Below are 26,012 nucleotides of genomic sequence, written 5' to 3' on the forward strand. Positions count from 1 at the left end.
TTTCTGAAAACTCCTGGAGAAACTGCAGTTTTTAACAACAGGACTTCCGGGGCCTCTTCTATCTTAAAAAAAAAAAAGATCTCCCTGCAGGTCATCGCAGAGTACTCATCTCAGTGATCTCAGGGCTCAGTGATGACCTAGAAGGGGAGGATGGTGGGGGTTGGGGAGGAGATTCAAGAGGGTGGGGATATATGTGTATATGGCTGATCCATGTTGTTGTACAGCAGACACTAACAACATTGTAAAGCGACTATACTCCAATTAAAAAAAAAAAATTCTCCCTCATTCTAAGTCCCCCACCCTACTTCCTGGGGCCCAGCTATACCCCCAAGCAGATCTGAGCCATCGTGCACATTTTTTGCCTCCTGTGTCTCCAGCTTTATCAGCTCAAAACACATGTGTCGCTCTTCACATGCAGCAAGCATTTCTCCTCCCTCAGAAGGAGATGAAGCCTCTCTTTCCGGTCATAGGCGATTTAGAATCCTCCAGCCTCCTAGCCTCCCTTCTGAGGCCCCTCCTATGTACCTTCCGCATCTTTTCAGGCCAGCAAAGAGAAACACAAGAAAAATCTGCTAAATGCCCTGTATAACTTCCTTGTTCCTGTTCCCTTCTGCCTATAAAATTTCTAGCCTTGTACAGCTTTTTCATGCCCCATCTACTGCTAAACGGATGCTCCCTAATTTTATGAATCTCTGATTAAAGCCAATAAGAAATTTTAAAAAAATCTGCTCAATTAATAACATAAAAATGTATGAGCAATATGTATGTATATACTTGGGGTCCCTTGGTGACTCAGATGGTAAAGAATCTGCCTGCAATGCAGGAGATCCAGGGTCAATCCCTGGGTGTGGAAGATCCCCTGGTGAAGGGAATGGCTACCGACTCCAGTATTCTTGCCTGGAGAATCCCATGGACAGAAGAGCCTGGCGGCTACAGTCCATGGGGTCACAAAGAGTTGAACACGACTGAGCGACTAACACTTTCACTTCATGTATATATTTATATATTTTTTAATGAAAAGAATTGGAATTAAGACAATCCCAAAGAGGTTCTGTGACTTTTCCAAGTTCCCAGCAAGTCCATGCAGAGTGGAAAACAGATGGCAAATCTTTCTTTTCTTTTTAATCTCCCTTTCTTTGAGTCATTAAACCACAGAGTCCCAGCCTACTGCAGTGCCAAGGAAGCAGGAACGAGTCCCTTGTCTGCAAGTCACTGCTCCCTGGGGATAAACTTGGCTCCAGGAGCTCCTCGCCCAGCTCACAGATCCTACCACAGGCCTGCTGTGAACACAGGCGCCAATGCCACTCTCCTGCCCCAAAGTCCTTCAAGGCTCCAGGCTCCCAACCAGACTAAGCAGAAAACTCCTCAGCCTGGCATGGTGGACTTCTTCCAGAAATGTGCCCCCGAACCCTTAGGGGTGGCCCCACATCCTGTTTATCACAACACACACCGAGTCGTGACCTTGGGCCTGGCGCTGTCGTTTGAGCCATGTGGCCTCGACCATATGGGCAGAGCAGACTGAGTTAGAGGTGACCCCGACCTTAGCAGGAGACCTGGGTTTGATCCCTGGGTCAGGAAGATCGCCTGGAGAAGGAAATGGCTCCAGTATTCTTGCCTGGAGAATTCCATGAACAGAGGAGCCTGGTGGGCTACAGTCCATGAGGTTGCAAAAGTCGGACACGACTGAGCGACCAACACTTTCTCTTCTTCCTGATTCAAGCTGTGCCAGTCGAACTCTCCCTCCAAGCATGTGGACACAGGACCCTTGACTCAGCGGCCCCCATATTTGGCCCGTGGATGTAGACAAGCAGACACGGGGAGGGCTGGGATGGAGTCTGTGGACAACGGCCCCAGATAAACAGGGGAAGTTCACCCGGTCCTCATGTTCTCCTATCCTGTCCCTGACACCCCCCAAAGCCCAGCTGTGCCTCCACCACTGAGTTCCGTGAAGGCCATCCTTGCATCCCCCTCCAGGAAATCAATTCTGTTTAGTCAGCTTGAGTGGGTTCCTGCTCCTGGTAACCAGACAATCCCTGAGACACTGGGCTTGTCTTAGCTAGAAAACCCCCCCATTCACCTGTGCCATCAGCTCATGAGAAAGGTATAGGCAGAGCTCTGCTGGAAACAGCTATGGGTGTCTTTGGTCATTTCAGTCCTAATGTGAACCAGTTCTGTAACTTCTGTTCCTCTGAGACTGACTGACTAAGACCAGGGACATTTTGGGGATTCTGAGCTTTGATGTGGAAAGAAAAAAAAAATAAAAAGGAGACGCTATTTTAGAGTCTGGGCTCCTGGGGGAAGCAGGCCGGGGTGTAGGGAAGACACCTTTGGCCATGGGATAATGTGCCCAAGCTGAGTCCTGCTCCCAGTAATAAGGAAAATAATTCATTATCATTATGACTCATTAGTATTTTAAATTTACACAATGCCTTCCTTCCAAGGAACTCATTATGTAGATGGAGGTTCATTATGAGGAGGAGATTTGGGAGTGGATTTATGTTGGACACAGTCTTCTAAATACGGCAACAAGGACCTTTATGACAAGGGTACATGACTTGAAGCAAATCTCTCTCTATAAGCTAATTAGGAAGGGATGCTAAACTGTGTCAAGCCGGGCGAAGCTGAAGGAGAGATGCGTAGTCCTCTTAAAGCGTTCCGGAAACCACAGTTCCATCCAAATATTAAATTTATGGTGCCCCTGAAACCGTACCATAGCATGGGTATGATATATTTCAATAGCATTAACATAATTGTTTGATGAGAAAAATATACTGCAGCGTTCACATTTAGCACAGAGAACTGACTGGAGATTCTATTAAAAGAAACCTTTAAAACCAGCTTGAATTAAAGTCATTTTGGTTACTAGGTGGGTATATTTGGGTTCATGCTTTACCAATTGTACTATCTGCTGGGGAAAATAACTGTCCTTCTACCCCTGGGAAGTTACTGGTGTGGATTTTAAAGGAGCAGACAGCTGCATGGTGAATACCATTCGGTACTTGTCCCACGGGTACAGTAACACAAACATCCCATAGTGAGCCCCGGGGCCTCACACACTCACTTTACAAATTATATAAAGACCATTTCAAAGATCATATTACCGGGAAAGCTGGCAGCACAGAGTCCCAGAGAAAATGAGGAAGCAGGACTCAAGCTGAGACCTGCTCTCAGTAATAAGCAAGATAATTCAAGTCATCAACTTCCCGTGGGGTATTTACTCTTGGCTTGGGGTCAGACAGCAGTGAGGGGTGTCAGATCTTTTCCCCGTGCCCCCAACCTCCACTTCCCCCTCTCCCTGCCACTTCCAGTTCCACGGTTTAAATGTATGTGTGCTAAGTCGCTTCAGTTGTATCCAACTCTTTGCGACCCCATGGACTGTAGCCCACCAGGCTCCTCTGTCCGTGGGACTCTCCAGGCAAGAATACGGGAGTGGGTTGCCATGCCCTCCTCCAGGGGATCTTTCTGACCCAGGGATTGAACCCGTGTCTCCTGTGTCTCCCATACTGCAGATTCTTTACCCCTGAGCCACGGGGGAAGGCCCTTTAAATGCCAGACCCAGTACTAAGTACTGTGAGGGATCCTTGCCGCGGGGTGTTCACCAGGCATTAACGCGTTATCATGAAATGAACCTACACCCGCAGTGAGGCCAGTGCTGTGCGGAAGTGTGTGGACTGCTGTGAGCACTCGGGGTGGGGTGGGGGGCGCATCAGAGCCACAGTATCGACGAGATGACGTCTGAGCTAAGATTGAGAGGAGAGGCGGGAGGAAGCCGGTGGAGGACTGGGAGAGGGCAGGGGTGGGAAGGAGGGTGTCCAGGCGTGGGGTACAGTCTGTGCAAAGAGCCCGGGGGTGGACGGCTCACTCAAGGCTGGGTGAAGCTGAGAGCAGCCAAAGAGCCTTGTTTAAACGTGGGGACAGACCTCTGTGAGCTCTAATGGGAAGGAGCCATCTGGGGGTGGGGAGGTTCTGGCACCTGTCTTGGGCTCCAGGTCACACACAGAGGTGAAAATGTCATCACTTCCTTGTCCTTCCCAGGCCATCCGAAGTCTGAGCCTCAGGACTCTTGTTTAGTCGCTCAGTCATGTCCTACTCTTTGGGACCCTGTGGACTGTAGCCCAACAGGCTCCTCTGTCCATGGGACTTCCCAGGCAAGAACACTGGAGTGGGTTGCCATGCCCCCCTCCAGGGGATCTTCCCGACACAGGGATCAAACCCGCGTCTCCTGCATTGCAGGCAGATTCTTAAGCCCTGAGCCACCAGGGAGGCCCACGCATCAGGATGCTAGAGGCTAAGCCAGTGTTTTGGTGCAGGACGACTGAATCCACTCCCTGCTGTCACATCCGAGAGGGAGGCTGTTGCTACTACACCTGGGACACAGTGAAAGCTCCTGCTTTACAGCAGGGAGAGCGCGGGCTCATTAAAAGCATGAAGGTGCTTAATTGGGATTTTGTTTTTAAGATTCCTCAAACGAGCACTTGCTCAAATGGCTGTGGGTAGCACTCCTTGAAAAATACCCATGGAACCCAACCAGATCATCAGAAAGGTTCTGAGGCCCCAGGACAGGACGAGGCCGGGCACCTCGCTGGCTCCCTGGATTGGGGCCAGTGCTCCTTGGCTGGGAGAGTAGGAGAGTGGTCCCCGGGGGCCCGGGAGAGATCACCCCACCCTGGGTGCTGCAGTGGCTCAGGTACCACCCTGGAGAGGCAGGCAGGGCAGGTGGGGGGGTCCAGGCACACCATGGCCCAGGGACTCAACTCTAGAAGGTTTTTCTGCCTCATCCCAAGCAGCCTCAATAGCAGCAGCAAACCAAAGCTGATGGGTGAATGACCTCTGACTTTTGGGACTCTGACCCCGACCTCTGCACAGCACCGCTCGCATGGAAGGTGCCACTGTGTGTCCTCCTAGCCAGCTGTCCCCAGGCCTGAGCGGGGTGACCTCTGCTCCAAGCTGGAGAGAAAACAGTGCCCTTTCTAGGAGCGCATGGATTACCGAGGAGGGTACCTCAAATCCATCGTAGTAAAGGATCTGCTTCTTACCAAGAAACAGACTCACTGTGCCCAAAGCTAAGATGCTGTCCTTTCTTTTTGCTTTACCTTATATATTTTTACATACAGTGAAACTCTGTGTGTGTATGTGTGTGTGTGTGAGTGTGTAAGCTCTATGCGCTTTTGCCAATGCAGAAGGTTGGGTAACTAACTATGCATTACATTGTACAGTGATTCAGAACCATCCATCGCCCCAAATATTCCCTCACAGTCACCTGGACTCTTTGTGGTCACACCCTCCTTGCATCCCTAACCCCCAGCAACCACTAATCTGTTCCCAGTCCCCAGAACATCATGTAAACAGAATCGTATGATGCATCCTTTCAAGTCTAGCTTGATTTTTCCCAGTGCGTTGAAGATTGATCCATATTGCTGCGAATGTCCATGTTTTGTTCCTTTTTCTTGTGGCACAGCATCCTGTGCTGTGCAAGTACCACAGTTTATTCGCCAGCTGAAGGACATCTGGGTTGTCTTCAGTTTAGGGTGATGATGAATAAAAATAAAGTAGCTATAAACATTAGTGCACATGTTTTTGTGTGAACATGTGATTTCTCCTGGGAACATAGCTTCCAACTCCTTCTTTAACCCTCGCCTCTAGCCTGTAAAGGTATCATGATCCCATTTTACAGAATGGGGATATGAGGCTTGGGGAGGTTGAGGCAGTTTGCACACATCGCTGGAGGAGCTGGATCACAGGCTGAGCAGTGCCTGCCCTCAGTGACTCATGCCCTTTACTAGAAACCACCTATTGATGGGTGACTTCTATAGTGCTAAGACAGAGCCACAGAGAGTGCTCTGGGAGCCAAGAGCAGGACCCCTGACCAAGCTCCAGGCTAGGGATGCTCTCAAATGAGTCACAGAGAAGTGAAAGTGAGCCAGGAAGGGGACATTCCAGGCAGAAGAGCCTCAGAGATAAAAGCATGGAGGTGTCTAGTAATGGGCTGACTGGGGACTTCCCTGAGGGTCCAGTGGCTAAGACTCAGAGTGTGCAAAGCATGGGGCCCAAGTGCAATCCCTGGTCAGGGAACTAGATCCCACATGGCAGCAACTAAGACCCAGCACAGTCAAATAAATAAATATTTTTTAAAATAATAATGCACCGGCAGAGGATCCATGTTGGGAAGCAATGGAAGTATGTCTGGGAGGATAGGGGAGGTATGATAACAAAGGACTACAATTCCAGGTTAAGGGATTTGGGTGTTACAAAAATATTACCTGACATTGCTATAGTGCTTACTATTCCCAGGTACTGTGTCTCTCTGGGAATCTTGAAGGTTTGGGAGCTGGAAGGTTTCAGGAACCAAGGATTATCGACAAGTGAGACTGCCTGGTGCCAAATACATTCAGTGTCTGAGGGATATCCCTCAGAAGTACTGTTGTCTGCCTCCCCGGGGTCTGGACCCCAGCTCCCTTCATGGATGAAAAGGGAACTTACTGTATAGTTACTGAAATTGTTTATGTGTCTGATTCGCTCATTGGACCAAGAGTCCCTATAATTTCTGAATCCTTATCACTGACCACAGCTTACAGTGTGTGCTCTATAAATGTTTACTGAACAGACAAAATATTTTGTTCATTAAACATTTCAGGCTAACAGTTACCACATCCTTAACTCAGAGGACCCATTTCCAAAGAATTAGAATGTAATAAAATAGACCCTTGTTGCAGATTATTGTTTGACAATATTCACCTCCTCTTCCCCACCTTCCTGGAAGGAATGTGTTTCCCTGACCTTTGATTCAGGGCTCTGTGAAATGACTTGCATTAGTGGTTGGATGTTAGCAGATCTGAAGCAAGCAGGGACATGCAAAGTGCTTGCACACTTGGGCTTCTGTTATTGCTGCTGGAACATACTCTGGCCAGCCTAATGGTCCTAGGAGGATGCAAGAATTTGGAACATAATGTAGACCCTATTTGCTGAGATACCCTGCTGAGCCCAGCTAAGGTTAGTCCACCCAACAGACCTGCATAAGAGTCAGCAAGAAATACATGCTTATTATTGTGTGCCTCAGAGATCTGGGGAATATTTGTTATGTAGCAAGAGCTGACAGATCCAACCCTATAGCAAAAATGTACCAACTATAATTTTATTGTCCTTTATTTAGGAAGGCGAGTCATAGACTCTGGTTTCAAACTATTTCTGACCCTGTTTCCTTGTCTGTGAAATCTGTAGAGTTCTTAGGAGGACTGAGTGAGATAATTCAGGAAAAACAGTGCAGCCCTGGCACATGGAAAGTGTCCAGTGTGTGCATTATTACCATTAGTATCATCGCTATTATATTAAGGTGTGGGCTTCCCTGGTGGCTCATCAGTAAAGAATCTGCCTGTCAACGCAGGAGATGCAGGTTCAACTCCTGGGTTGGGAAGATACCCTGGAGAAGGAAATGGCAACCCACTCCAGTATTCTTGCCTGGGAAATCCCATGGACAGAGGAGCCTGGCAGGCTACAGTCCATGGAGTCGCAAAAAGTCAGACGTGACTTAGTGAGTAAACAACAAAAACATATGAAGGTGTTTCTGGACCGTGGGTCCCTGCTTTTAGTAGCATTTCCCACTGGGTGTGGATCTATGCCAGCAGTAGAGAGCTCCAGATAACAGAATGTGAAGTGAACAGAACGTGAACATTTACTGTACACTGATGTATGTATGGGCTTCCCCAGTGGCTCAGTGGTGAAGAATCTGCCTGTAATGCAGGAGCCACAGGAGACTCAGGCTCAATCCCTGGGTCACAAAGATCCCCTGGAGGTGGGCGTGGCAACCCACTCCAGTATTCTTGCCTGGAGAATCCCCTGGACAGAGGAGCCTAGCAGGCTACCATTCATAGGGTCGCAGAGGAGGACATGACTGGAAGCGACAGCACACACACGCACGCACACACGATGTATGTATGGCCTTCCAAAATGACCTCAACGGAACTTCCCCACCTTCTACCAAAGGGCTGAAGCACCCCGCCTGTTTATTACAGCCAATTAATTGATGACACAGCAGTTCTGGAGGACGTGGACAGCGTCCTCGTCTTGTGCCCCGTGGGTGAGAGGGGCTGAGACGTGGGTGAGAGTTTTAATCGGCTCGAGCTCAGGCTGTGGCCGGCTGCCAGCACAGCACTCAGCCAAGCACCACCGCCCCCTCCCCACATCTGTCTTCCCTCCTTGCAGACTGTTAATGCCACTGAATGCTAACAGGCAAAATGTATATGCTTGGAGAAGACCCAAAACCCAGGAGTGAGAACAGCAACCCAACAGAATCTGTCTCATGAGATCACTTCACCTCCACGCTTCATCTCCCCACAAAGCTACCCCAGGCAGTTCCTTTTTGTTCCCCGGGAGAGTGAACGATGAAAACCTCTCCAGGCCCCACCCACACCCACAAAAGGAGAAGAAAAGTGATTTCCAAACTGTATCTAATTCATGTACTATGATATTGTCATGCGGAGCCACATGCAGCCACGGGCTCTGACAGCATCTCAGTGATCCTCCACCAAACCTAAGGGTTTCCAAACCCTTAGGACCTGGTGATGAATTCTGCAGTCTCTAGTGTCATCCTGTCCTCAGGGTTATCAGGAATCTACTGACGTTTGCCTGAGGACTGGAGGTATTTCTAGTGGCTCAACTGAATCTTAGAAAATAGAAAACAACCTAACCCGTGTTGCATAATCGGGCCGAGAAAACATGTTTTGTATTAGAAAGGCAGCCAGCAATTTCCTAGGACTCAGACAGAGGTCTGAGCTGTCCATCGGGCTCTGGACCTGCTCAAGAATAATAATGTTTGAACCTCCTTGTATCTCCTCATCTGTGAAGCAGAGAGACATTTACCTGCCCTCCCGTCACTGAATTGCCTCTGTGTATATTGGACTCCGTCTTCCCCTCTGGAGAGGATGAATAAATATTAAGCATGAGAATTAGCAGGCTTCTCAGAGAAGTTGGGAAGATCAATGTTTCTAGCACAAGTAGGAAATGAAAATGAAGAGATATCAAGGTCCTTGGAAGCAGACCTGATCCGTACAAAAGTACAACATAACCAGCGGTGTAATGAAAAAGGCAAAAAATAAAAGGAACTTCCCTGGCAGTCCAGTGGTTAAGACTCAGCGCTTTCACTACTGTGACCTGGGTTCAACCCCTGGTTGGGGACCTAAGATCCCACAACCCATGCAGTGCAGAAAAAAAAAAAAAAAAGGCATTCTTGGAGTCCATCAAATCTACCCACATTCCCAATCAATGCAGATTCCCAGGGGCCCTCTAAGCAGTGCCCTAGCCCCACACCACGCTTCCCCAGCGTGGCAGGTCTCCCCACTCCCAGGCTCCCTTAGCCCTTATTTCACGTTAAAGCAGTTTCAGATCTGGGGGAGAGGCTGGCAGAACTTGTCCTGGTTATGAACATGGGCTCTGGAGGCAGACGGACCTGACTTCAAATTCTGGCTCCTCCACTTGACTCGGGCAAGTTACACAAGCTCCCTCAGTCCTAGTTTTTTCATCTGTAACTGTATAGGCAGGAATACCTCCACTACATCTGGTGCTGCGGGTTCAATGACGTGTATACACCCCCCCAGCCCCCAGGGCCTAGCACGCAGCACACACCCAGCGGAATGGAGTTGGGTGGCGGACGGGTGGGTGGGAAGCAACAGAGCTGGCTTCGTCTTGTGGAACCCCTTGTACTTTTTGAACAGAGGAGCCCCTGCTTTTGTTTGCCACTGGGGCCTACAAATCACAAAGCTGATACTGGGGTGCAGCCAGCCAAGGAGGGCAGCTGCTAGGACCCCAGGAGTCCCTACCATCCAGGAGAGTCAGAAGGCAAACCCTGGCATGATCCCACATTCATGTACTTCTGGTACTTTGGGCAAGGATACCACATTTGGAACAAAGCAGAAGATGGGAATATTTTGTCCTAAACCTGCAGCGTTTCATAGCAAGCTCCCAGAGATTTGTTTAAAAAAGAAAGAAATGCAACCTCAGAGCTGGGGAGAAGGGTCTTTCTCCACTCCCTCTGTTCCCCTCCTCCTGGAGGGAGAATGATGAGTAACTTCCTTCGGCCCCTTCCTTCCTCCTTCCCAAGGAGGTGAGCACTCCAGTAATAAATGTAGTACCTTTGGGAGAAAGAAACTGGGCTTCCCCGGAGGGGTTGGTGGTGTCTGTCTGGGATTATCCAGCCACAACAAGGCCAGCAAGGCTGTCTAATTCTGGGGGTTCAGCATTAAGAAGCCATCTGGCTCTCACCTGAGCCACACCTTTCAACCAGCCTTATCAGCAACAGTGACTTAGGGCTTTCATTCATTATTATTCTACTGCCTTACTCCTCACACTGTTCAGTTCTTGGGTGGGAAGAGGTTGCTATTTAATGGACACCCTCAATGACCCCAGTAGCCACAGGAACCCCCACCATTCATCTTGTGACTTAGGATTAATTAAAATGCCATATTAAAAGCCTCACTTCCTCAGAGGAAGTGGTATGTCGTCACTGGGGAGAATCTGAGATTCATTGCCTCTCCAAGGTGAAAGGCACTGAAATCATCTACAGACGGTCCCCGATTTACAACGATGTGAATTACGATTTTTCAATGGTGTGAAAGCAATATGCATTCGTTAGAAACTGTATTTTAAATTTTGGGTTTTGAACTTTTCCTGAGCTGGTAATAAACGGTAAGACGCTCTCTCAGGATGCACGGCAAGCTCCCAGTCAGCCAGGCAATCACAAGAGTGAACAACCGGCACATTTACAGCCACTCTGGACCAGACAACCGTTCTGTTTTTCACTCGCAGCACAATATTTAATAAACATGAGACATTCAATACTTTATTATACACTAGGCTTTGTGTTAGATGATTTTGCCCAACTGTAGGCTAATGTTAAGTGTTCTAAGCCTGTTTAAGGTTGGCTGGGCTGAGCAAGGATGTCCCGTAGGTTAGGTGGATTAATGCATTTTCAGCTTACAATATGATCAACCTACGCACAATGGGCTGACTGGGACCTAACCCCATCCCAAGTTGAGGAAGAGCTGTACTCCAGACCCCTTGGTTCAAGAAGGAGAAAACTCTAAAGAGGTTAAAATTCTGGCCCACTGGTTCTCAAACTTAAGTGTGCATCAGAATCGTCTGGAGGGCTTGTTCAAACACAGATTTCTCAGCTCCATCCCAGTTTTGGATTCAGTGGATCTTGGGGTGAGGTCCAAGAACGTGCATTTCCACCAAGTTCCCTGGTGATGGTCCAGGAACCCCACTTTGAGAATCACTGACATGGCACAAAACACATTGGCCTGTTATTATAGAGCAAGATCTGGAATCCAGGGGTCCTGTGTTCCAGGTAAATGAATGCCTTTCTAGGCCCATGTTCTTGTCTTATGGCTGCTTCTTCCTCAGCCCTGGCTGGAAGTTCTCTTTGCTGAAGTTTTCATACTTGCCCTTTCCACCTAAGGTGACCCTGCCCTCCTCACCAAAGTCATGTCTATAATGAGCCTTGAGCTTCCTAGGACAAAACCACTTTAAGAATAGTATTTCTGGCACTAACGCATATTATAAAAAATAAGACAAGAGTGTTTCATGAAGAAAAAATAATGCATTTAAAGATAAAGTGAATACAATCATGCTATGCGCCAAGAACTCCAAAAGTTTATCACTACTTTTCTGATCCTTCTACAGTTTCTGATCCTTCTCCATTTATTTTGCTAAAAATAAATAAGAGAACCGCTTACACTTACCCAGAGTGTTGGTAGCAAAGTTTTTTTCGAGTCCGTCTTCCGTGAGTTCTCTCTTATTGACCATGCAACCTGCATTATTGATCTAGAAATTACAGTTCCCATTTCAAAATAAAGGAAAATAGGGCCAAGGGGCCTGTTTCCACATCCTGCAGCTCCATGCCACCACTGGTCCCATATGTGTATGATGACAATTCATGTTCTGCTCTACCGTCTCTTCACCCAAACCCCTTCCTGGAAAATGCCACTTGTGCAGCAGGCTCAGCCATGGCACCGTGCAGAGACCTCCAATGACCAAGGCTTCGCCAGGCAACCTAACTCACCATAAAGTGCCCTGGAAATTTGTCTAGATCAATGCTATCCAGTAAAAGTATGTAATTTCAAGTTTTCTAGAAAGTAGTCATATTAAAAAGGTAAGAACAAAAACAGCTTCTCAGAGTTACCTGAGGTGCTGTCTCCCAGGCTGCAGTCTTCATTTTGCCCCAAACAAAATGTAACTCACCAAAAAAAATAAATAAAAACATAAAAAGAAACAGGTATAATTGATTTTAATAATGTATAGTATTTAACTCACTATATCTAAAATAGCATTTCAAGAAGTAATCAACATAAAAATGTAATCAATATAAAAATGTTAGTTTACTTTTGTTTTTTTTTTATACTAAGTCTTTGACTTTGGTGGATTTGTACACTGATGGAACATCTCAGTTTGAACCAGCTACATTTCAAATACTCTGTAGCCATACTGGACAGTGCAAGACTAGACTTGGGTCTGAACAAACATTTTGGAGCACATGAGAAACTATTTGAAAAGCAGCTCAGCTCAAAGCAGAATATGTGGGAGGAGCAGAGGGACGCCAACCCACCTGAGTCTTCCAACCTTCTCAGTAGAGCAACTGACTGTGATACTAAAAGATTTGGTTGTCTGCAACAGGTGTTCTTTTGGACTAAGGTTTTTAATTTTCCCCTGAGCCTCTAATTTTAATACATCAATCCCCAAATCTACAGAGTTCAAGAATGGCAGTACACAAATCATCATTTTATGAAAAAATGGAACCTTTCCATCACCCCCAAAGGCCCAGTGTAGGGTCCCTTCCTTTACTCACACATCCAACCAACATGGTTAGAATGATTCTAACAAGTGAACCTGGTGACATGAATAGGCCTCCCCATAAAAGATTCTCTTAAGGTGTTGCCATAAAGATACACATGCACAGAGTCTTCATCCACACAGAGAAGAAACACACATGCATGAAGTTTATCCCCCACTTATTTTACAAAGCTCACCAAGACATTGAGGGTATGTTCCTGCTTGAAATTTTCAACAAATTTCCAGATTGACTTGGGAACAGACAGGTCCACAATATGCAGAAAGATGTTCTAAACCAGAAAACAAAAGAAGTCATAAAGCTTTAAAAAAAAAAAAGGTACTTTTTTCATTAAAAGTGGTTTTAAAAAAACAAATCATTTGACATGATATAAAATGGAAACTCTCACTGCTCAGAGTATATCATTGTTCACAATTTCTTATGAATTACTCAGAAATACTTCAAGTACATACATTTATACTTACATGTTTTAGGCATTATATATACATATATAGATACACACTAAGCATTATATATATACACGTGTATGTGTAGCCCCTTTCCATATAAATAGATTCACACTATACATTGTTCCATATCCTTCTTCACTTAACAACATGTTTTAGAGATTCTTTTCCTTTTCCTTAAATATAAATCTACCTTATTTTTTTTAATGGCCACAAAACATTGCATGGATGTGTCATAGTTTCCTACCAATCATTTGGGGGTTTTTTGGTCAATATTTTGTTCCTAAGAGAATATCTAGGGCACATCAGAACTATGAGATGACAACTTCCTCTGTGACTCAGTCCTTGCTTACAATGTCAACCTCAGCCTTGTGCTATGGTTACCTCTGGACACAGCCCCACTCCCCCACCCTACCCCCCTTAGACGCAGAGCTCCCTGATGGAGGAGCCACATCGAGGGTGCCCTTCTCCCTTACAGTGGTGCACACACAGCCATGCATGTAAATGAGCAATGCACGTTGGCTGTTGGGCCCTTTTCCCAGCACATAAATGAAACTTGCATTCTCAGCACCCACTGGATGTCCCTGAGTTCAATGTCACTGAACGTCACTGAGGTTCAGCGTCCCTGAACTCCAGCAGGAGTCAGAGACTTATCACCAACCCAAGGTGGAGATTTCTGCTGCTGGGAACTGACCTCCAGACAAGCCATAAAACCCATAATAAAGCAGAGTTCAGTGCCCTGCCTCAGTTTCCCCAGCAACTGAGCCACTGAACCCAAGGAAGAATTTCTACTGATCTTAAAACATGTTGTCTCATCCTGAGACAAAGGCTCAGAGAATGAGAAAAGAGAAACCACCCCACGTTATCATGACGCAGAAGGCCTGTAATCAGCTTGAATGCCACGTTCAGCTTAAGTCTGGCATAACTGAGTCTTCCTCTGCCTTCAAGGGAGGCGAAAAGCACTGTCTGTATAGGACTACACTCTTCTCAAAAGTCTCTGAAGGCCCCGGCCCAGCCAGGGTGGACACGAGGCTGTTGACCCACACCAGAGTCAGCCATGAGCCTCTACCGATGAGGGCAGGCCAAGTCCAGACACCTAATCCTTTCATTCCAAGGCCTTCCCCGAAATCACTGTAGGACCCCTTCCCACCCTGCAGAGCTACGAAACACTCACACAAAATCCAGGTTTGAAAAACAACAAAATTCAAGTGAGCTAAAATCAGTTTTACTCTGATCATCCCACAGTCTCCTTGAGTGTCCTAGAAGCACCCAAGGCATCTCAGAACTATGTAGAAGCAGCAGCAGGAACAGGGAAATCAGCCATGGAGACTGGTGAAATGAAACATCCTGAAAAGGTGAACATCACCAGATGCCAGACTTTATTTTTTTGGGCTCCAAAATCACTGCTGATGATGATTGCAGCCATGAAATTAAAAGACGCTTACTCCTTGGAAGGAAGGTTATGGCCAACCTAGATAGCATATTTAAAAGCAGAGACATGACTTTGCCAACAAAAGTCCGTCTAGTCAAGGCTATGGTTTTTCCAGTGGTCATGTATGGATGTGAGAGTTGGACGGTGAAGAAAGCTGAGCGCCGAAGAATTGATGCTTTTGAACTGTGGTGTTGGAGAAGACTCTTGAGAGTCCCTTGGACTGCAAGGAGATCCAATCAATCCATCCTAAAAGAGATCAATCCTGGGTGTTCATTGGAAGGTCTGATGTTGAAGCTGAAACTCCAATACTTTGGGCACCTCATGAGAAGGGTTGACTCATTGGAAAAGACCCTAATGCTGGGTAGGATTGGGGGCAGGAGGAGAAGGGGACGACAGAGGATGAGATGGTTGGATGGTATCACCGACTCGATGGACATGGGTTTGGGTAGACTCCGGGAGTTGGTGATGGACAGAGAGGCCTGGCGTGCTGCAATTCATGGGGTCGCAAAGAGTCGGACACGACTGAGTGACTGAACTGAACTGAACTGAAAAGGTGAAAGGAATCATCTGGCTCCCTCTGTGAGAAAGTAGGAAGACAGAAGGCACCCAGAAGAGGCCAGCTGTCCTCTGTGACCAGGAGAAGGAACCAGCCAGGTGCTTTTGTGTAAAAAAACCCAGGGGCCTGGGTTGGAACCCTGGCCTAGAAACTAGATCCTACAAGCTGCAATAAAGAATTTGCATGCCGCAACTAAAGATGATGCATGCCGAATGGAAACTAAACAAATTAATATCACCTCTAATTTTCAGATGAGGAAACTGAGGTTCAGGAAATCTAAGTGCACTGTCTAGCCTACAAGGCTTAGTGAGGGTAGAGCCCAGCTCCTCCCCTCATCCCCCTGACAAAGCTTCACAGACAGAGAGGAGCAGCTGATCCTGGGGTTTCCTCCTCTGTCCTGTGCACCTGCTCCTCCAGCAGCCACCCCCAACCCTGCCACCCGCTGCCGCTTCATCCACTGCCCACAACTGAGGGGCCCACAACTCCAAGTTTTAAGCTTTAAAAAAAATTTTTTTTAATTGGAGGATAATTGCTTTATCAACAATTTGCCAACAAACGTCTGTCTAGTCAAAGCTATAGTTTTTTCAGTAGTCATGTGTGGATGTGAGAGCTGGACTATAAAGAAAGCTGAGAGCCAAAGAATAGATGCTTTTGAACTGTGGTGTTGGAGAAGACTCCTGAGAGTCCCTTGGACTGCAAGGACATCCAACCAGTCCATCCTAAAGGAAATCAGTCCTGAATGTTCACTGGAAGGACTGATGCTGAAGCTGAAACTCCAATACTTTGGCCACCACATGAGAAGAGCTGACTCATTGGAAAAGACCCTGATGCTGGGAAAGATTGAAGGCAGGAGGAGAAGGGGACGACAGAGGATGAGATGGTTGGATGGCATCACCGACTCGATGGACATGAGTTTGAGTAAACTCCGGGAGTTGGTGATAGACAGGGAGGCCTGGTGTGCTGCAGTCCATGGGGTCGCAAAGAGACAGACACAACTGAGCAACTGAGCTGAATTGCTTTATAATGTGTTGGTTTCTGCCATACAACACTGTGAATCAGCCAGAAGTATACATATGTCCCCTCCCTCGTGAGCCTCCCTCCCAACCCCAGTCCCACCCCTCTAGGTCATCACAGAGCGGCAGAGCCTGGACAAAGCACTGAGTCAGTGAAACCACACCTCCAGGGATGGGCAGAAGGTATCGCCAGCCCTGGACCACCGAGCTCTCAGGGAGTGCTGGAGACCACTTACACAGATCAAAGAGGAGAGGATTTGTCGGGGGTTTGTGTGTGGAGATGGGGCAGGCTGCAAGTTGGAGGCTCCCTCTCCCCACCCCAGGAAACATGCTGGTTCCTGCTTTCAGTTCTTCCTCCCAAAGATGGTGCCGTTGGGTATAAGGAGGGCTCAACAGCATCAGCAGAACCATACTGGCATCTTTCTCTATATAAATCCACTTGGTAAAGAATGTAGCCGAGCCCACGGTGGGCTGGAATCCAGGCAAGCCCTCCCCTGCCAGTGGCCCGAGATCAGGGTTCCCATTACGTCCTGCAGCAGCGCCGCCCAAAGTTACCGGCAGGCAGGCAGCCAGCCTTCCATCTCAAGAACTGCAGCTCCCAGATCACGGCCCCACTTGCTGACACAGAGGAAGGTTCAGAGACCTTCATTCTCATGGCCAGCACGAAGCCTCTGGGGGCATCTTATGGCTAGAGGCAGCCGCATCAAAGGGAGAAGGACAGCCTCTTGCCTTGAAAACATTACTTCCAGATAAAGGATAACCCTCATGGGCAGAGGCAAAATACTCCATTCTAGACTGGGGCGAATTTTTTTCCTTTTGGCCATGGCCCACGCCTGCGGGAGTGGGGTGCTGTCCTCCCCTCAGTTGTGGGCAGTGGATGGAGAGGCAGCAGGCGTGGGGGCTGCCGGAGGAGCGGGTGTACAGGACAGAGGAGAGAACTCCAGGTGGGACTGGAGGAAGGACGTTCTTGGTGGACGTGCAAGGGGCCCGTGGTCACTGCCGGCCAACCTGCTCCTCTCCACAGGACCCTGGGGTTTCCACCGGGGCCAGCTCCTTGGGGAAGCAACTGCACAGGTACACGGACCCCACATCCAGGCCCTGCTTATGTCAATGCTCTGCCTTCACCGTCCCCCAAGTCTTATGTTTTGTTTTAATTTTTAATGGGAGGATAATTACTTTACAATGTTGCGTTGGTTTCTGCCATACAACAGCATGACTCAACCGTAAGTATACAACGTCCTCTCCCTCTTGGGTCTCCCTCCCACCCCCTGTCCCACCCTTCTAGGTCATCACAGAGCACCGAGCTGAGCTCCCTGTGTTACACAGCGGCTTTCCATGCTGTCTATTTTATGCATGGTAACCTATATGTTTGGGTTTCCCTGGTGGCTCAGATGGAAAAGAATCTGCCTGCAATGCAGGAGGCCTGGGTTCAATCCCTGGCTTGGGAAGATCCCCTGGAGAAGGGAATGGCAACCCACTCCAGTATTTTTGCCTGGGGAATCCCATGGACAGAGGAGCCTGACTGGCTACAGTCCAATGGGTCGCAAAGAACTGGATACGACTGAGCGACTAACACTTCTCCTTTCAATGTATATGTTTCAATGCTACTCTAGTCATCCCATGCTTGCCTTTCTCCACTGTGTCCACAACCCTGTTCTCTGTGTCTGCATCTCTATTCCTGTTCTGCAAATACGTTCAGTGAAGTCAGAAGGAGAAAAACAAGTATAATAAGTATAATAACACATGTACATGAAGTCTTATGCTTTTTACACCAGGGTCCCCACACTCTGATTTTGCACTGGGCCCTGCAGATTATGTAGCCGGTCCTGGTTCCAAGTGAGTCAGAGCAGGAAGCCCACAGAACGGTGAGCTAGCTTTGAACACTCTCGATAGGAAGCAGCTCTCATCAAGGCCAAAACGTCATTTGCGGTCCCTCTTTATCCGAAGGCCACCGGGTCAGTTTACAGCTTGGCTCACCCTGAGTCACCCCGGACATGTCTCGGCGACGTGGCCTCCTTCTTGGGGGAGGGACCCAGCAGGGTCCTGTCTGCGTCATGTCTCCCAGGCAGGCCTTCACCGGGGGAGTGGGGGTCACCACCCCCATCACCCGGGTCAAGCCCAGCCTTTGAGAAGCGCGGCTCCAGCTCTGTGGGCTGAGGCCGCCTCCCAAGCAGAAGCGTGAACAGAGCCCTGCCAGCTCGGGAGCAGGAGCGTGGCCAGGAGTCCCGCCCCCGCACTGCCGCCCCCTGCAGGCAGGAAGCCCCCCGCAGGAGGGGCGTGGAGCCGCTCACCTGGTTCCCGCTCTCCCGGATGATCTCAGCTCTGGCACTTTCTGCTCGGCCATGGTCTCGACAAATCAGGTGAACTGTGCCACCTGGTGGAATTCAACAAAAGCGGCCGTGAGGGACAGCCATAGGGACAGCCCTGGAGATGAGCTCTTCCAAAGGCAGAATGAACACATACGGGCTCACAGAAAGAGGACCTGATACGGAGACTATTCTGGAAAATCTGGACATATGGTCCCCACAGTCAGAGCAGCAGGTAGAGAGGAGAGGGTGGTCCTGGAATCCATGCTCCTTCCTACCTGGGCTGACGGTGCAACTGGGGCAATGTCCTGATTTTCTTTAAGGGTCTGAATACACCAAGGATGGGCTTCCTTGGTGGCTCAGGTGGTGAAGAACTCGCTTGCCAATACAGGAGACCCAGGTTCAGTCTCTAGGTGAAGGAGGATCCCCTGGAGAAAGGAATGGCAACCCATTCCAGTATTCTTGCCTGGAGGATCCCACGGACAGAGGAGCCTAGCGGGATACAGTCCACGGGGTTGCAAAGATCAGACGTGACTAAACACACACACACACATACATCAAGGATAAGAAGGGTCAGTCTTGGTCACACCTGCACCACTAGCATCTCAGAGGGAACCTGACACACTGTTCTCAACCCAGCTGTATTTCAGACCCACCTGGAAAGTTTTTAAAACTCCCGGCCTAAGGATGTTTTAAAAGCTCCCCCAGGTGAGTCTAATGTTCAGCCCAAGTTGAGAAGCCCCTAATAGGTAGCTGGAATTTAACAAATATTTACTAAATGGTTGAATCCATAAACGGCACTCAAGACTATTCCAGCAAAAGTCACACCATCATCAATCAAGGCTTACTTAAAGGGGAATGCCTTGGCTGCAGCAGTTAAGACATAAGCATTATGGACCCTGCTTTCTTCACCTAAAACAGCTGGCTTTATGAAATGGGGTCTGTTGCACAGATGGCTGCAGGCAAACCACATAACAGCCCCTTGGCTTGATCCTCCTCCCAGCTCTTCAGAGTACCTCCCAGTTGCTACGATGTAGTTAATCTTTCCCCTGCTTTGGCAGATAATTAAATACAGATCCAAATGGCACAATACTCCCCTGGAAAATGCCTAACTTTGGAGGGAAAAAAATCTGAAGCATCTTGAAAAGTGATAAATTCCAAAGTTATTTCCCCAACTTCTGCTGGAACATCCATTTTTCCAGGAGAAGGGGCTCTGGAGAGGCATGGCTGACTTTTCTAGCCACCGCAGTACCGTTGAGTGAGTTGGGACAGTTGAGCTGATGCAGAGAATTCTGGTATTTACCTGGAGGAAGACTTCAGCTGACTGAATAATTTATGGGCACCCAGAGAGCCTCTTTCTAGAACCAAGCTTAGGGAGGAGAGAGAGGAGGCAGTTTCCAGCTGCTCGAACTCCAGAGGCTGGAAACCAGGAGCAGTAGGAAGGAAGAAGAAAGCTCACTGCACCACCCTTCCGTTATTCTGGGGATTCTGTTCTCAACTAGGGTCCACGGCCAGACTGTGATGGACTCCCAGGCTCTTTCCCACCCCAATCCCCCACCCCCATTCTCATTGAGGAGACAGGAACTAGGGACCAGGTGTCCAAGTTTTGTGGTTTTTTTTTAAGTTTCCACTGGCGATTCGGATGCCTAGGGTTAACTGGAGCCCCTTACTGTTCTTAATCAGAAAACACTGCCATGTGGATGGGACCTCAGTTCTCCTGTGAACGAATGAAGTGTTGAGGAGAGCTTCCTCCAGTCACTCGCTCTGTCCACCTCTAGTCTGAAGCTTAATGCACAGCAAAGGTCCGTCTAGTCAAAGCTATGGTTTTTCCAGTTGTCACGTACAGATGTGAGAGTTGGACCATAAAGAAGGCTGAGCGCCGAAGAACTGATGCCTTTGAACTGTGGTGCTGGAGAAGACTCTTGAGAGTTCCTTGGACTGCAAGGAGACCCAACCAGTCCATCCTAAAGAAAATCAGTCCTGGATATTCATTGGAAGGACTGATGCTGAAGCTGAAGTTCCAATACTTTCGCCACTGGATGCGAAGAGCAGACTTATTGGAAAAGACCCTGATGCTGGGAAAGATTGAGGGCAGGAGAAGGGGACAACAGAGAATGAGAGGGTTGGATGGGATCAATGACTCCATTGACATGAGTTTGAGCAAGCTCCAGGAGATAGTGAAACACAGGGAAGCCTGGCGTGCTGCAGTCCATGGGGTCGCAAACGGTCAGACATGACTGGGCGACTGAACAACAACAAGAGAAAGCCGGCAGCTGTGCCAATCAGCACGGGGTCTCTGTTCAGGGCTCCTGCCTATGCTGGCCGGGGCCTTCCCGACCCGCGTGTGACACAGGGCCCTCTCCCCGGTGTGGACCAGCCGCAGGCTGCCCTCGGGGCCCAGCACACACAACTTAGCAGGCTGCTCACCTCGCTTGGCGATCTCCATGGCGGTCGCTTTTCCGATGCCGCTGTTCCCCCCGGTGACCATGAAGGCTCTTCCGGGAACTTGGACCTCCAAGTCGTCAGGGACAAAGTCCTTGGACGCAGACTCATAGCCACTCCTGGAAGCAGCAGGCCCACAGAAGGAATGGATATGAGGAGCAGGGAACACAGCCTCCCGCAGTGAGAAAGCCCAGTGCTGGGCTGGGCACAGTGCCCTCCCCACATGTCAGACAGCCCCTTCTGCCCTGGGGCCCCCGCTCTCCTCCTTGGTCTTGTGAACAACACCATCTTCTCAGCGCCTATACCATTAGCTTCCTGAACTTCTGAAAATACCTGGAGATTCCAACAGTTTGGCACCCAAACTATTTTTCTCTGACTGCCTCTAATACCAGGAGGTGCCCCTGCCCCTTAAAAAAATTCTTTGATAGCTTTTCTTATTTTTATTTTTTGGCCTTTTTGCCACGTTGGGGTGAATGGAGAGGAGCTCAGGAGACCAAGAGCATCATGCCCACTGCACTCCAGGACAGGTGTCCCTCCCGAGGTATAGAAGGACCACAGCAAAGTGGGGAGATGTGCAATTTGGGAATGAGGAGGGGCAGGTGCAGTTATGTGAGGGTGGCACCCCTTAGAGGAAGCAAGCCTCCTTCAGGGCCACAGGGTGTGTGCTGAACACCTCGAGGGGGCGCCATTCAGGTCATAATGATGGCCCATTTGTATCTGCATCAGGACAACTTTCTGCCGGATGACAGCAAAGCACAATGGGAAGGAGGTGCTTTTTCCAATCGGCCCAAAGGCATCATATTGGTCAGAAATAACTCTGGGGGAATTCCCTGATGGTCCAGTGGTTGAGCCCACGCTCTCAGTGCTGAGGGCACGTGTTCGGTTCCTGGTCAGGGAACTAAGATCCTGCATGCTGCGTGGTATGGCCAAAATAAATAAATAAAGAGATAAAGAAAGAAAGAACTCTGAATTCTTTAACTGCTTCTCTCTGCTCTTTGAGATTTCTCGTCTACTTTGACTGTCCTAGTAGTCAATATTTCCTGGTTACAGAATCGGCTGGGGGAGTGAAGAGGGATTGGCAGGAGACCTGAGGTCAGAGTTCTCCCCACACACCAGCAGGCTGGGGGTCTCAGCCTGTATCTCTCGCCCAAAGAGCTGATTCCCTGCAACATAGGCTGCAATTCTTTTCCCCCGAAGGTTCTGGAAGGTGCCGGGTGCCCTCCCCATGCCCTGTTTATGCACAGACTGCCAGCAGCTGGTCTCCTGCCCCACACCCTAGTATAGCACAACTGCCAACCACATGCCCGGACACCAGTGAAGAGGGCCAAAGAATGTTTATGAGCTCAGGTTTGGTCTGAAGTCACTGCCACAGGGGCGGTCATTGCCCCTGGTCTCACAGTCAAGAGACCCAGAAGAATGTTATTGCTGCTGCTCTCACCATCTGGAACTCTTCCAGACATCCAGGGTAGCTTTTCATCGTCTCGGCTGTGAGCGGCCCACTTAGTGGGGCAAGCAAGACTTCTGACTGTTCCATGGCTTCCTGAAAGGCCGACTTGAAACTCAACGTAATCTCAATCATAAAGGCTTTGGATCCAACGACCTGGATTTAAATCTCACCTCTGCCTCCTAACAGCTGTGCCATCTCATATGTTGTTTTAACCCTTCTGAGCTCCAGTCTTTTCATCTGCACAAAGGGGAGTAGCTTCAAGCTACTAGGCAGCCTAGTTGAGATAATTATGTAAAGCATCTATCACATGCTTTGAATAAGTTAAGAACTCAATCCCAGGTAACTCAGTGGTAAAGAACCCGCCTGACAATGTAGGAGACAAGAGTTCGATCCCTGGATCAGGAAGATCCCCTGGAGAAGGAAATGGCTACCCACTCCAATATTCTTGCCTGGAGAATCCCATGGACAGAGGAGCCTGGTGGGCTACAGTCCATGGGGTTGCAAAACAGTCGGACATGACTTAGTGACTAAACAACACAACAGTTGCTATTATTATTACTAGTCTTAATAATAACATTAATATCTTTCATGTTCAAAACTCAGCTCATTTGCTTGCTCCCGTGCCCTTCCCCTCCTCCGCTTGCCCACAAGTCCTTCAAATCGTTAGGGACTCTGAGAGTAACATAAACTAAAACCAAAGATGAAGCTGGAAGATTTGTTTTGCCTCGGGAATCAGTGACGAGGGGCCCAGGCAGGAGAAGGCCCTGGTGGAGAGGGAGAGAGAGCTTTCAAGGAGAGCAGGCCACAGAGAACACAGCCCAGGTAAATGCCCCACAGGGACCAGGCTCCAAGACCCCCTCCTCCCTGGGCAGGAAGCTGAGGGGGCTTTCTCCGTGACACACAGCCAGAGGAGACTCTAGCCTCTGGGTTACCACGTTGATCCTATTAGGGAGTTAGGTTTGCTGAGGGTGGCTCCTTCCTCAAACTCCAGGCTGTGAGCCAGCTGTCAAGTGGGTGGAGCCAGGCTGGCCTACAGGACATGTCATAACTCCCTTTGTCCTTTGTCTTCAACACTGGGATTCCACCCTGATCCACCCTGATCCAATCCGATGTTAATAAGATTTAGCTTTTTTCTTATCCTCCTGCCCTCTCTGTTTACTTTTATAAACTCCTCATATCAGTCCTTATTTTTCAGATGCAGAGAGAGGTAAATGACTTACCCAAGACCATGGGATGGTAGGTGATAAAGCCCACAGGGGTTTCCATGCTCTCTACACTGAGCCTAGGAGTGGTGCTCAGCCTCACCAACGGTGCTCAGAAGAGTGGTCCCGAGACAGGCAACATCAACATCACCTGGGAATCTTTCTACAGAGCCAGAAATTCCAGGGTGAGGCCTAGCAATCAGTGGTTTCACATGCCCTACAGGAGACTGATTCAAGTTGAGCAATCACTGTACTTAGTGTTACCTGAACCCCAGAATATAAGAATCACCAGGAGGCAAGGTCCTCGGCCCGCTTCCCCAATTTACCCAATATGGAATTTGCTAAGGTTCCACCCACACCTGCTAGGTGCTTACAAGTCAGTTGTTTTTTAATTGCCCCTGGTAATTCTTAGGTTCAGGCAAAGTTAAGGAAACTGTGACTAGATCCTGCTGCCTAGGGGCCCAATATAAGGAAGCTTTATAAAAATGCTGGTGTGCCAAGAAAAAAACATTGTAAACCCAAACTACAGACTCTCATTGGAATCAAAGTAAGGTATTGTCTTTCCCTCCAATTCACAAAATGCACAACAGCAGGGAAAACCACCTAAGCTTACACCCCTCCTACCCCACAAAAGAGTTTGGGGAGAGACTTTCAGAAGTCTGCTTTCCCGGGGGGCAGGAAGCTGACTCAAGCTCTTCATGCTGCATTCTGTATAACACGGAAAGATCCAGCAAATGGTGGTCACCCCTTTGAAAGAAAGAGGCGGCCACTGTATTCACCTAAATTCAGTGGGTCAGGGTTGACAGCTACACTGTTGCAAAGAAAAGCCAATTCTGAGTCCTTGACTGATCTGTTTCTTTGACTTTAATCTTCCTTTCTCATTGCTTTTGTTATTATAATCATACATTATTACCTGCCCTTACAGTTGTAGTTTAAATTATACAGGGAGCCCTGCCCCTCTGCCTGAAGAGATGAATGCATCTTCTTCCTGAGACCCCTCTGCTTGAAGAGATTAACACATACCTCCTTCCAGGAGATATTTGCAAGATAATGGTTTTTACTTCCTCAACTCCTCCCCCTCTCTGTCCTATAAAAGAACCTCACCTCCAGACCCCAGACAAGATGGTTATTTTGAGACATTAGTCTGCCATCTTCTCTGTCAGCTAGGCTTTCCAACTATATTCCTTGCCTCAACACCTGGTTAATAGGCCTGTCATGTGGCAAGCAGACTGAACTTGGACTCAAATTTGGCTTAGCCAGCCCAGAAGCCTTGCTGCTTGTGGCTACCCGGCCCCGGGTATATATCAGGGAATACTGGGGGAAGGCCTTAGCAGCTGCTGGGACCATTTGTCCTGAGGATCTTCCCTTCAAGATTCTCTGACATGGCACCAGCTTCTCCAGTGCTTGGCAGTTGAGGCAAGGAATCGACAAATTACACGTTGATGGGACTCAATTTTGTAGGGTAAGTCTCTCCAGTGCGCACAGTGGAAATATATCCCCACCTCAATTTGGGCTTTTCCTTTAGGGGACAAGCCAGTTTGGTTGGGGTACCCTGTTGGGGAGGGGAATTGTTGTTGGACTGTACCTGAGCTGGAATTGGTTCACTGGGGAACTAGTTCTCGTGGGGATAAGCCTATCCTAGTTGGAACTAGTTCATTTGTTTTGTAGGATAAGTTTATTTACCTGAGTTGGAAACCTGCTCAGTTGGAACCAGTTTCTTGGGGAACTAGTTCTTGTGGGGTAAGTCTATCCTAGTTGGAATTCTTTGATTTGTAGGGTAAGTTTGGGAGTTGGGGGCCAATTTGTTGGTGTATCAATGCTGCAATTTTTTTGCGGAATTTTTTATATTGGAATTGCTATTCATCTTTTGTGTTGTGGTGTGGTCATACTTTTAAAAATGAGAATTATTCCATCTATAAATGGGATTTACTCCATCTATCTTGAAGGAGAGCCCTTTTGGGCATATATTGGATAAACGGGCAAAATAAAATTGTACGCCTATGACTATGCTACTATAATAGGGTGTGGACCCAATACATGTTAGGATCAGAAGAGCAACGGACCCTGAATGGCTCACTCAACTATTAGGCGATCTCACAGTTAGAAGCGTTTTGCAAAACAGCAGGGAAAAGAAATGAGATTCCACACATAGAAGCATTTATGCTATTGCAGCAGGAGAAAAAGGAGTCAGAGAACTACCCACCTTATCGTGCAGAGGTCTGAGACAAAACCCAATGGTGTACCTAGACAAAAGAGCTTAAACAAAATTCGGGAGATAAAACGAAAACCAACTGAGGATCCATCATAGTTTCTAGAAAGGATTTATCAAG

The 26,012-nt window shown here is 48.3% G+C and overlaps 1 protein-coding gene across 11 annotated transcripts in view; it reads right to left on the minus strand.

The window, feature by feature from the left end:
- Positions 1-26,012, minus strand: part of DHRS12 (dehydrogenase/reductase 12) — a 41,309-nt gene that overhangs the window by 9,680 nt on the left and 5,617 nt on the right. For 5 of the 11 annotated variants that reach the window (XR_014070613.1, XR_014070611.1, XM_081547620.1 and 2 more), the window contains exons 2-5: positions 21,019-21,152; positions 18,577-18,659; positions 13,017-13,109; positions 11,733-11,814 (exon numbers count right to left, since the gene is read on the minus strand). Coding sequence is in view for 9 of the 11 variants with exons in the window: in XM_081547617.1 (XP_081403743.1) it covers positions 11,733-11,814; positions 13,017-13,109; positions 18,577-18,659; positions 21,019-21,152 (392 nt within the window). In the remaining 2 variants the exon portion in view is untranslated. Of the gene's footprint in view, positions 1-11,732; positions 11,815-12,172; positions 12,227-13,016; positions 13,110-18,576; positions 18,660-21,018; positions 21,153-22,471; positions 23,477-26,012 lie in introns of those variants that run through there. The other 6 variants (XM_081547618.1, XM_081547615.1, XM_081547614.1 and 3 more) reach the window with 6 other exon arrangements.

The sequence above is a fragment of the Giraffa tippelskirchi genome, chromosome 12 (genome assembly GCF_054371585.1).
Source record: "Giraffa tippelskirchi isolate mGirTip1 chromosome 12, T2T-mGirTip1v1.2.pri, whole genome shotgun sequence".
Lineage (NCBI taxonomy): Eukaryota > Metazoa > Chordata > Mammalia > Artiodactyla > Giraffidae > Giraffa > Giraffa tippelskirchi.